The 13,192-nt window shown below is 38.5% G+C and overlaps 1 protein-coding gene across 2 annotated transcripts in view; it reads right to left on the reverse strand.

The window, feature by feature from the left end:
- The window catches only part of LOC109036932 (uncharacterized), a 342,569-nt gene that overhangs the window by 301,029 nt on the left and 28,348 nt on the right, over window positions 1-13,192 (reverse strand). For both annotated transcript variants that reach the window (XM_072299695.1, XM_072299690.1), the window contains exons 3-4: window positions 11,607-11,633; window positions 73-99 (exon numbers count right to left, since the gene is read on the reverse strand). In XM_072299695.1, the coding sequence (XP_072155796.1) occupies window positions 73-99; window positions 11,607-11,611 (32 nt within the window). In that variant the 5' untranslated portion in view covers window positions 11,612-11,633. The remainder of the gene's footprint in view (window positions 1-72; window positions 100-11,606; window positions 11,634-13,192) is intronic.

Here is a 13,192-nt window from a genome sequence, read left to right on the forward strand (position 1 = left end):
AAATTTAGCATGAAAAATTGTACTGTCGAGTGATCAGAAATTTTGTCAATCCAGAACATGAAAATTACGTACCTTATGAGAGGCCCGAAGCTATCAATTCTGAAACAGAAGAAAGGACGATTATTATTATTATGCTTTGTATTGAAATGGAGGAGAATACAACTGAGGACACTCAAGTACGTTAAGTGACACATATATACACTAAGTATATGAGTATGTTTAGTACTTGGTAATTCTTGTATTAGCTTAAAAGAAGGGCACTTCGTACACGGTAATTTTCCAAAATTTGTTCAAATGTTGTCAAACTACGATAAAAGATTTCAAAGTTTTTCAGAGCGCGATATCTCGGTAAATATTCAACGAAGAAAGTCGCTGTTTGACGGATCGTATTATTTTTTAGCTTATCAACAGGAATCAAGCACAAGAACACGATTCTGTGCGCAACCAAGTAATCCATAGTCTTAAGTTTGTTGATTCGTCATCAGTTGGACAAATTCAGCAAAAAACAAGGTTTATAGTGAGTGCGTCGCATGCCACTGAGGGGAGCATTTCTTTTATTCAATAACTTAATTTTACCTTTCGATCCAGGAGTTTCTGCTGGCCGCTCAGATTTTAAATTGGAATTTCTTGACATTCGAATTTTTTCCTTAACCCATCATGAGAAAGTCGCTTAATAACTTGTGAAACAAAACGGAGTGATACGATGTAGAATATTAGAATATTGGCACCGGCTAGGAGACGGGCTCATGGTGGCGCATGATTCGCTTATGCCGTACCTAAATGCGATTTCACCTCGACTCTTAAGTTTTTATAGTTAGTTTGTATAGTTTTGTTAATACAGTTAGTTAGTTATAGTTAGTTTCTATAGTTAGTGTTAGTTTTTCCGATGGGTTCAATGCTCTCCGGATTCGTATTAGCTGAGAACCCCGAGAAAAGGATCTCAGCGGGCTGATTGTTGAAATTGATAGACAAAGCTAAAGACAGAGAAGAAAAAACAAGCAGTGAACTCCAACACAATGTGTTGATAAGGCGCGTCATTAACTCGCACATATCAACCCCTTTAGTTTTCATTTACAGAGATTTCAAAATAGGCAAACAGCATAAAAAGAGAATTCACGATCCAACACTGCGAGGTCAAAGACGCACCTTGACGAGACCGTGTATTGTGAAAGTAGAAAGCTATTCGATCGAATTTAAGTTTTTTGATCTGCCTCAAGCAAAATCTTATCAGATTCTTGAAGAAAAGTGCTACGGAATAATTTAAGCGAAGAAAGGAAAAATTCTGTCGAACTCCTAGAAGATAAAGTCGATTTAAAGGTATTTTGGGGCTAAAATACCCAAATCACCGGTAGTAAAAATCCCGTTATATTATTGAAAAGAAATTGACTCGATATAAATGCAATTGCATTAAATACGTCTTGATTTTGTTATTTTAAACGTCTTTCCATGCAAAGAAGTTCAACCATGTCGTTGCTTTATTCATTCATGAATTGAAAGTAAGCAATCTACATCCCGAAAATCTACTGATTTGCCGTAAAAAATTGCAGAAACTTGATATACCAGGTCGATGCACCCACTCGTTGAATTTACCAACCAATTTTGTGAGTGCAAATGTGTAAGAATCAATATGCTATAGTCATTTTGGGTGCATTTATTTTTCATGAAACAATAATAATTTCAATCCCGAAAAAACCATCAATTTTCCGTATAAAATCGAAAAAATCAAAATATGTCAACTCCCCGACGTGAAAATTAGATTCTACGTATGTAAAATGTAAATACTTATGTATCGATATGCTGAACAGAACTATGTGTGGACAGTCAGAAGCCCGCGGCAACATTAATTCAACAGAAAAACTGTAAAAATTAGATAGGATTTTAGCCGCTTTGCCCGCCTCTCCTCGCTACTTACAACAAACCGTTCTTATACTCATCTCAAAATTTTTCTCAGAGCTTTGGGTTATTATCAGCTTCCATTTAAACTCCGGTTCGATGGCCGAATCGGCTGCCAAAAAAGCAAGCCACTGTTGAGGGGTTCTATGAGAAATTCGTGATATTATCGGCTCTCAGGAAATCACCCCATGGCTAAAATTGGTGGTATAAATGTTTAAGTGCTTAAAATAATCGTATTCAAGAAACTAAGGAATTAAACTATGGAGTCAATTTCTTTTTAATAATATAACGAATTTACTACCGGTGATTTAGCTATTATAGCCCCAGAATACTTTTAAAGCGCCTTTGCGTTCCAGAATCTCGACGGAATTTTTTTTTTTTTTTTTTTTTGCTTAAACGATTCAAGAAACATTGTAGTTAAAAATATAAAGATTTTTCGATTTGGACGTATGAAAAATGTTTAACTCGTTCAGGCACACCGTGTATTGTATGGAGTACTGCTGTTATTCGACCGTTGTCTTCAGGTCAAAATTCTTACAAAGAAGCCCCTTGCAAGAGGCAAATTTTTTGTAATTTCTCCCAGTTTTTTCAGCGTTAGGTATATAAATGAATTGTTTGTCAAATTTTGAGGTCAATTATATTTAATTGTAATTTATACTTTCTTTTTTTCCCCTTCATTTTATTTTTCGTATCGAGGAGTCGAGGTTTTGTTGATTTCTTCGGATTTCGATTACTGTAACTTCTCTTCTATTCGGCCGATTTTTATGAATGAGGTCTCTTTTTATTTGTGTTTTAACGGAGAGTAAGGAAAAAATTGCTAAATACATGCGAAACAATTTTTTTTGAAAATTGGATGAATCCTAGCGTGACGGTGAAATGGTTAATGAAGCGTGAGTAATTGGGGTACGGGTATCGGCCGCGTTGGGACCCAAGGCCCATTGTTCTTCGTGACGCCGACGCAGTGATCAGGAGCGTGGGGACGAGAGGGCTTAGTGGACTCCTGTATGAGCCACGTTTAGCAAATGGTCTAATGAGTCTCGAGGCTCATCACAGATTGCACTTACCACTATCCTGGTGGCCCCGGCTATCAGAGCAAGGAGTACCAACTTTTGAAAAGGATAACAGTGTTGTGGAGATATGTCAAAGCAACGTTGTGAACAAAACGGAGTGAGTGAAATTCTCATTCAAGGAGTGCCGAACTGGTCAGCCATCCTCGAATCAGTTCGCTTGCTTCCGCTTATATATGCATATTTTAAATCAGCGCGCCCCATTCTAAGGTTTTTTTAAAAAAAACCAAGAAACGTAGACTCTTGGTATTCATTACACATAAACTAGCGAGCCCCAGAATGAGAAACAAATTTTAATCATTATTATTGACGGATTAGTAAACTTTTTACACGCTTTGGAAAATCTCAGAAGTTCGCGGTAGTCACTTTTCGGTAAGGAACTAGGGGACTCGGTTATTGTATCGAGGGGGGGGTCGAAACGATCGCAAAGGCGGTATACTACGTATACGCGCCAAAAGATATGGAGAGATCCTATTGGTGGACAATGGATGGGTGTTTGCAATGGACAAAGGAGGTGGATAATAAACTAACTAACGGCAGCCCACGAGAGACCCTATAGTTGGTCGATCATTTACCTCCTCGGTCTATAAGAACCACAAATGTCAACCAATGGGATCCCTCCATACTCCCTATGTCTTCTTTGTCTATCGCTATGTCAATCAATTTCAACAATCAGCCCGCGGTGCATCAAAACGGTTAGAAAATAACTAAAACGCGGACGGGAATATTATGAAAGCGTAAGTCTTTATTGAAATAAGCGAGAGAGAATCAGTTTCTGTCTACTTGAATGGACCACTAGACAAGGTACGAATTTCAGCATTCTGATACAGGTTTCTTAACCAAAATTTCACGTTAAACACGATGCGCACAACAAAAACTACCGAAATCAACTCCTTACGAAGAAATTAAATGATTCTTGATGCGTGAATTCAAACCACCCGCTCATGAAAACTCAATGCTATACGTGATTCACATCGCGCGCTAAACGTCATCATGACAGTCTCTGCTATATAAAAATCTGGCAACCTCAATCTTGACGCTTTGGCTCAGTTATAGCAAATTGCTTATAGTTTGAACAACACATGGTGGGACATGAACGTTTGCTCGATTGAGAGGCTAGCTGAAACCGTTGTAGTGCGCGATTTGACTTACGTAGAGCTTTGAGTTTCTTGTGAGCGGGCCTTTCAAATTCCTCATAACCAATGTGAAATAAAAACTTTAGTATCTTCCTTAGGAGTTGATTTCAGTAATTTTCGTTGCGCAAATCGTGTTTCGCGTGAAATTCTGGTTCGGAAACATGTATTAGAATGCTTAAATTCGTACCTTGTCTAGTGGTCCATTGTCTCCACAATGTAACCTAACACTTCAAAATAGCTTTAAAAGTTGGTTCAGAGTGAATATCACACGTCAGTTAGCAAAATAATTTGCGATATTCACTCAGGACGTGCTTTTGGAGTTAGTTCAAAGTGTCTTTTGATCTTTAAGTATGAGCACCTGGCATACTATAGCGAGATAGTATACTCGAAATTTCTTATGAAATATCCTGCAATTCGGGAATTATCAATTAATCGATCGGATGTCGAATCTTTCTCTTAATAAGAACTGAGGAATCCGTCCTTGCCCGGACGAAGGAGCGTAACTTCATTCAAAGGTTGCCAAATTGTCTCAAACAATTAATTTATTTCACCAAAATGTACGCGTGCTATTTTTATCCACTATTTGTCTGATTTTTATATGAAATCGGAGGGTAAATCAGTAAAATTTTCAGTTGGAAGAGCCCACTATTCTCCTGATTAAAATGCAACTAGTGAGGTGAAATTTTGCAACATCGAGATGGAGTTACGTTCTTCCATGGGGGAAACGACAAATTACCTTAATGAGTGCAGTGGCGAGGCGTGAATGATCGATTATCGATACTTACCATTTGAAGCTATGGTAAAGAATCGATTGTTAAGGTGTTCGTCGCGAACACCCTGTATATCTGTCGCAGGCAATGAGCAATCGCCGGCAATTCGCAAGCGGTTCACACGTTGTTTCAATAAATCGTAGTAATGCGCATCGGCATGATGCCATTTTTAAGGGTTGTGGTCTTCAAAAGTATGAGCTCGGCTTGAAGCGCCTTCATTCTTTGTGATACTCTACGCTTTGTCACGATGTTAGTTTAGTTGCCTGTCCGACCTCAACTAATGTCACGGAGTTCACTGCGCGCTCTTCTGAGTGTGCATATTCCTGCCATGTTTTCAAGGATGGAAAAGTGTCTATTCACATTATAGGCAACATAATCGACATTCTAATCTAGTTCTTTTACTTTTGAATTTTATGATTTTCTATATTTATTCACCACTGTCTTGTCAATTGCCAGCGATTGCCAATTGCCTGCGACGTATCGATCATTTTCCGTAGATTTAAATGACAGATCAATCGATACATCGCACAGCACGCCACGGGCCACGCCACTGAATGAGTGAGGTATGAAAGGAGCTCGCAGAGGTCTGACAATACTGCGCATTTGGCGGGGAGCAGATCCCTCCAGGATGGACTATTATTGAAAGCAAATTAAAAAATCTGAGAAATGACAATTTTTATCTCGACACCGGCGGAAAAGGTCGAGGGGTGGCTGCAGGGGGGAAGGGGGCGTGCTGCGGTGCTGATGACGATCTCAGGGGAGTGCCGCAGCCCCCCTCCCCTCCCCCGGATTATTGGTTTTTATAAATTTAAATTAGCCGGCGTCTATTCTAGAGATTTTTATTTGCAGCTCCCCCGGAGCAGGGAGCAGGGGCCATTAATTCCGCGGCGGCGTTTTGTTTCCCACCTCTGAATGGGGCGACAGATTGGAGCCCGGGCAGTTCCCAGGCTTTGCAATTCGAGTTAATTGAATTTTCAATGAGGTCACTCCTTTCTCGGCGACGAATACTCCGTTCAGAAAGGGAGATTTATGACTTGCCACGACGGGGCCGAGCGGAGGAATCGCCCAAGACGATACTTGCGCCGCGTCCGTGATGCCTGAATGGAAAGATCATGGAAAGATGGGCATTAAAGGTTAATCACCAGCTGTAGTTCCGAAAAAATCCACTACGTCGCATGCTAAAATATGGCTCAGAAATCGGTCAGTATTTCAATATTACAATACATATCGACGGTGAAACTACCAGACCACGTATCTCGTTTGCAGTGTTTCAAAATCTCCATTCCCATTTTATCTTTTTGAAGAAGAACAAATCTTTATCTTTTCCTGAAATGTTCACAAAGATTTTTTCGCACATCACAGGAAATATACCGAATTCGTCAAGAATTCACGTTCAGTAGTTTTTCGTTTAAAAAGTAAAGTATGACAGAAAGTCTACAACGTTGCAAACCGAGATGCGGGGTCTGGCAGTTTCACCGCCGATATAGACGCTATTAGTGTCACGTCAGAGAAAAGCGATATACTTATATCGATTTTTTCGCATTGGTAGCATTAAAAGAGGTTTCGCCAATGTTATTGTATGCATCCAATTCGATAAAATGAGAATCCTTACGATGACGTCACCATTAATAGCGTCTATATTGAATTCTAAGACTCATAACTTCTGGCAGGAAAAAGCTGTGTACAATAAATCAAAGTGCCTTCAATTCGCTGGATACAACATGGACGTTCGTCGAGCACGTATGTTTGCATCATGGCGTTCCGAACTAGCCCATCACTTTTGCATCCTATTTCGAATTGTAAACATGGAATTAACTTATCATCGTATTGATCCTTGACTTATGAATTTTTTTTGACAACACGACGCACAGTGGGACGAAAAGGTGTCAAAACGGGACATTCGCACATTAGACGATAATTTTTCGCCGATCTTCTCAAAACTTGACATTTTCGGTCTTTTTGGGAAAAGGAATCCAATATTATGTTCAGTATTTAGTTCATAGTGACAATCCCGCCAAAAATGGTGTTGCCAAGTCTCTGTTTTAATCTATTTGATAGACAGATTAGCATGATTATGGTAGTGATTTAACGCGCGTGTCATTTGCTTTTTTTCATTGAAAAAGAAAATGAATTCACTTATCCTGAAATTGAGAAATCCTTTTATTAAGAATAACCCCCCCCCCCGCCATCTTCTTACCTATCGCAAAAACCGCAGCGATATTTGACTATAGGGGAATGAGTTCATCAATGGGCAGACATTAAAGTTAATCCGAAAATCATAAACGAATAAGTTGCTCCCAATTATTATCATTCTGTGACACAGATGCTTTTTTTCCGTTTTTTTTCAAGGACTTTTCTTCTTCCGTTTTTGAGCGCCATTTTCTAAAATCCTGATTATACGAAATATGCAACAGACACTCAAAAGTTCTAATCTTGAGATGTCAAGGCAAAATTCCATACTTTAGAAACTCCGAGTTTCTTAGGGGTCTTTTCTGCACTTCTGAGATATCGTTCATAAGAATGAGGATTTATTGCCACTCAATATATTGCATTTTCCCATCGAACATGGTGGAATACAAATCATGGGATACTGTGAAACTGTCTACTTTGGGTGAAATTAAATTTTTAATTTCAGCCTCGATTCTAAGCACAGTTTCCATCACGACATCATCCGATTCTTTGCAAATTCAAAATAAAAAATCGGTCTACAAAAAAAGACGATAGCAATTAGTATCCTAGATATCAGATAAGCATTGCAGCAAGCTGATAAGCAACGCAGAGGCGGCGGCGCGGCGGCCAGCAACGCAGCCCGTAGCCCGTTGCACTCAACCTCAACCGTCAATTGGCCTGTGAAAGCGCTCGATTTTAAGCGAACCGCGCTCATGTTTTCCCTTGTAACTTCCAAAGTCGGAAGAAGTCGGATGAAAACTAATATGATTCTGAAAGCTAAGGATACGTAGAATCTCGATATGCAAACCGTTTCTTGGACAAGTCTGGACATTTTTTTAAAACTCTAATTGAAGTTTGAATTTTAGTTTTTTGACTTGTCGATTTTGAATTCACTCTCTGACCCCAAGGAAGTAAAAAGTAATCATCACCAATGACGTAAACGAATAGTCTACGTTTATATTCAATTGTTATAACAAAAAATTGCATTTAAAATAATCTCGGAAGCTAGAGGAGCAACATTTGTATTCGTGCGCTTTTACCTCTTTTCTTCATCTTTCCGAAATATGCGTTTCTCTACGCCTGTCATTTGAATATTCCTCAATTAAATTGTTAAAATCTTCGTTATTCTGGAAGTTTAGACCCTCCAGGTAACTTCTACACCTTTGGTTTTTGATTTTAATGGATTTCATTTTTACCATGAATGTCCCGTTTCTGTAATGGGCTCGTCCCAATGTGCGACGCGCTTACCATCAAAAAACATATTTGTCGCTTAATGACGCCCCCTCGCACGGTGAAGGTTCCCTTTCCGCCGCAGATCTCCGTTCAACCATGAACTTTCGGGGATCTAGGCATTTACAAGCTTAGATGGCTGTAATATTACTCCAAACTAGCCCATCACTTTTGCATCCTACTTCGAGTTCAAGATCTGTTAATTAAAGCACCATTTTAAAATCAATCGTTTGGTTATAAAATAACCCGACTCGCAGGGGGAAAAGTGCGGACCACTGACCTACAGACATAAAAACTGTGCCCTGGGAGCAAGAAATGCAGTCACCTCTCCTATTGGCTAAAACATTGGCTGAAAAATCGGTGCGAATTCCAAATTCAAAAAATTGTTCAAAATATCTCAAATAAATTCTGAGAAAAAGGTGCATGGATGGTGTCAAGGTTTTCATGTGTTTCGTTGTTATGGTTAACGATTATCAATGTTGTGTTTTTGAGGATATTACGTGCTGCGTTCTAATAAATGAATCTTGATAATTTTATGAGACTTTGCGCATGAGCGTGTCAGTTGTGAACCTATTTTTTTTTTTTTTTTTTTTTTTTTTTTGTCTTTATATGTCTCTTTGTCGAATTTCCAAGGAGCTGCTCTTTCTCATTCTATATTTCTATAGCTTACAAAGAATTGTCTCTGCAGTTAAATCATTTCTTATTCGGTTCTGGGAGTGGTCGGAGACCCATAAAGCTAATTCAAAAAGATGTCTCTGCAAGTAGAGCATTTGAAATGGAGATGTTGCATGCATGTGTGAGGAATTTCCGAATTGACTGTTGATTTTTATGCAAAAGTTCGCGAGAAACACGATGGTGCCACTGGTTTTCTCTGAAATCAACTCCCATGCTCAATAAAAAGCTCTCAAGTTGAGGTCAAAATGGAGGGGATATCCCACGCTATCCTGAGAGTCCACCTCTACATCAAGACAAACTCTCCATGCAAAGATAGGGAGCAAATACATTGACAGGGTTGCCGTGATTTCAGTTTTAGAGTCCCCAAATAAGGTGGCAGCCCTGTCAATGTATCTGTTCCTTATCTTTGATTTTTTCCATTGATTTTTATTAAAAACACAGTAGCATATGTATGTATCATTTTTGCCTCCTAACATTTCTCTTTGTGTATTTTAAAGTCATAAAAGTGTCTACATTCAACATGTTTTATTTTATTCTAATATTCCATGCATTAAAAAACACCCCACTTTTTCGTACGCAGTTGGAGTTTTCTATCAGAGCTTCAAAGTTTACCGTTATCGAACTGTGTGAAAGTTTTAGAATCTAAAAAGCATACCAGGGATAACTCTTGTCTTTTGACCTCGTGCACAAATTCGACGTGCCGTTGCGCGACGATAACTCGAAGCGATATTTCGAGATTCGAGCACATCGTAAAAGATTAATGGTTTTGGGAGGTAAGCTTTGAGACTATCCAGGTTTTTGGATGATTTCTGAAGTGGTAAAAAACGCGAAATTTGAGGTAAAAACGGTGGAAATGCGAATATTTTTTTTTGAGCTGCGCCCCTAAAATCACCCTAAAACTTGATTCTTGTCAGGACGTGGATTTTTAATGATTCAGAGAAATTATTGGTAATACTTCAGAATGCTTTCTTAAACCGTGCAAGTACTCAACGTGTTAATGAAATTCAGGGCCGAAAATCAACTAAGATTGGCCAAAATGAGGGGCGAATAATCGTCCTCCAAAAATAACTTTTTTCACACTTCGAAGATCACTTATATCATCATACTCGTTAAACAAGTCATATTCACCAGTGTTCGCATGAAAAAATGCTTGCTAATGTAGATGTAACTATATGGCTCTTCATCAAATTGTGGTGATGTGGTTTATCGATGTGGTCGTATCAAAAGCTAAAGTTTTAACGTAAAAACAAGCATCAAAATAATCATTATCTCTGAGGACGGGTTTTTGTGATTAATTTTTGATTCTTATGAGTATCACATGAAAATGAGAAGTGATTTTGTTAGGAGATTCCTCTCTTTCAGCTGTTCTAACTTAAATTATAAAATTTTTGTTTAAGGCTACTGACCATCATTTTGAACCAAACGATACATTGAACCACTGTTGAATACGATCCATACGGTCGCGGAAGAACGAAAAATCCCTAGCGGGTTTTCCGGCTGAGAATCTGGAGTTCGGAATTTTGAGTTTTCTTTTCAAACGGTATTTGGAACATTGAAAAATTCGACACTAATATTGAGCCTATGCGACTGTTTAAAAATTAATGTAAAATCTATGCTTTTACGCTTCTCCCCTACTTTCCATGAGAGACCATACAGGGCCTGGAATTTTGCTTTTAATTCAATTAAAGCTATATCGAATTCAGTGCGGCGAGGCGTGAACGATCAATTATCGATATTCTCCCTTTGAATCTATGGTAAAAAATCGATTATTAAGGTGTTCGTTGCAAACACCCTGTTTACCGACCCTTTTCCATAGGTTTAAATGGCAGATCAATCGATACATCGCAAAGCACGCCACGCCACTGATCGAATTGGCGGTGGAATGCGCAAGAGAATAAACCTAACCACGCTGAATTTCCTTTAACTGATTTGCTATACCTAATTCTTCAGTTTCATTCTTTCCAAAAGTGCAATCTCAGTACCGATAACAGTGAGCTGAAGATTTGAAACTAATCCATCTAATAAACCGAATCAAATATCTTTCAGATTTTAATCTTGCAGCCATTAAAGCTTCTAAATGCCTAGATTCTCGAAAGTTTATGGTTGAATGGAGAACTGCGGCGGAAAGGGATCCTCTACCGTGCGAGGGGGCGTCATTAAGCGACAAATATGTTTTTTTAAGCACTGGAAAAAAAAACACATTGGATCTTTGGATCTTGGGTCCAGACTCTTAAGAGCATCGACTAGAAAAAGTACTCTTGATTCAATTAGAATTTAGCTCAAATCAAGAACCAAGCCTCTTAATTTAAGCGGATTTCGTTTGGATTCAAGCAAAAATGCGATTGAATCAAGAGTATGTTTTCTTGTCAATGCTTTTCAGAGTCTGGACTCTAGATCCAATGTGTTCTTTCTTTCCAGTGAGGTATATAGGGGCGGGCGTCATATTGTTAAACAAAAATTCATAAGTCGAAGATCAATACGATGATGAGTTAATTCCATGTTTACTATCTGTACTCTTATGAAGCTATGAGATACGATTTTAAACGGCAATCAAAGGGGCATTCAATTTTTTCAACGGAAATTATTCCTTTAAAAGTTTGATACGGAAAATTTTACTGTTAGAGTGATCTGAAATTGTGTCAATCCAGAATAATAAAATTACGTACCTCATGAAAGACTCGCAGCTACCAATTCTGAAACAGAAGATGGGAACGATCATTATTATTTTGCTGTGTAATGAAATGGAGGAAAAATCAAAGGAGGTAAGTTAAGTGACACATACACTCAATGAACATGTTTAGTAATTTGTAATTTTTGTATTTTTGGAAAGTAGAAAGGGCACGTTGTACACAGCAATCTCCCAGATTTGTTCAAATAATGACGTCAAACCACGAAAAACGAGTGCTAAGTTGCGTATTTTGAGCCTCCACTTAGACGTGCGATACAGCACGGTGGAGCAATTCAATGGGAGAAGTCAGACATGAAATATTCCACTAAAAATGCATAATTTTGAGGGATGCCTCTTGAAGATAATTTTGAGGGGAAACCAATGGAACCGTTTTTAAACGTCTATGTTTCGTATTATCGAAGATATAGGGTTTTAAGTCATGTCTGATGATTCTTCCCATTGACTGGCTTTAATAATGTGCGCCAGGCATGTTGTGCGTGCTGATTTTGGCTCATTACATACTTTTCTCTCTGAAGGCGTTTTGTGTGCGGAAGCAATTCGCCTTCAGCTGCGTCTGCAGCAAGTGTTGTTACGAAGACGTTGTGCGTGCTGATTTTAACTCATTACATACTCGAATCTTTGAAGGCATTTTATGTGCGCAATTAGCGCAATCTGTCAGAGAACGAACGAAGTAGGGATTGAGCGATCCCCTTAATCTCGCTTCTGTTGTTCTCCAACAGGGTGCTCTACGTTCGCACCCTAAACGCCTTCAAAGAGTCAAGCATGTAATGAGCTGAGGTCAGCACGCACAACATATTCGTAACAACAATTGCTGTGGACGCAGCTGAAGGCGAATTGAAGGCAACCGTATGATACACGATGAAAAACATTTTAGCTCTTTAAACAACATTGTTACCAATAGAGAGTTGTATGTTATGGTCTTTTCACAAGGGAATGTCGAAAAACTTCTACATAAAACATAAACGAAGTTTAAAATGCAAAATAAAATGTACCGCGCTACAAATTTTCGGTCTTGGCATAATTTTACTCAGGATTCAATTAACTTTGAAGTCCGCTCTAAAATGGAAACCGAGAGCTACAAATTCAGTATAAAACACAAAGGAAAGTCTTGTTGGGTTACTTGTACCAGTATGTAGTAACGTATCCCTTTTTTCTGGCAGAATTGATTCTGAAATGATGCTGTGTGAAACACAGCGTGAAGGAATGGTAAATTCTACTAATCTTTTCTTTTAGTGTAGAGGGAAGTTTCGAATTCATAGATAGAAGTGACGTTTTAGCATATTGATCGGAGCAAAGTTGTGAAAGTCTTAAAAGCAAATTTTTGAAGCACTGGGAACGCTATACACGTACCTTAGATTCGGCTCCTGCAACCCGTTTTTGGGTACATAGTTTTGTCGCATTTTTCTTTTACTTCAAGAGCATTGTTGTATTGGCACTTCCTCAGTAATCCGATATGTTCAGGCTTAACTACCCGCCAAGACTAAAAATTTATAGTACGATAAATTTTACTTTGCATTGAAACTTATTATATGTTTTTGTTTATGTTGAAGATCTTTTGGAGAA

This window comes from Bemisia tabaci, chromosome 4 (assembly GCF_918797505.1).
Source record: "Bemisia tabaci chromosome 4, PGI_BMITA_v3".
NCBI lineage: Eukaryota > Metazoa > Arthropoda > Insecta > Hemiptera > Aleyrodidae > Bemisia > Bemisia tabaci.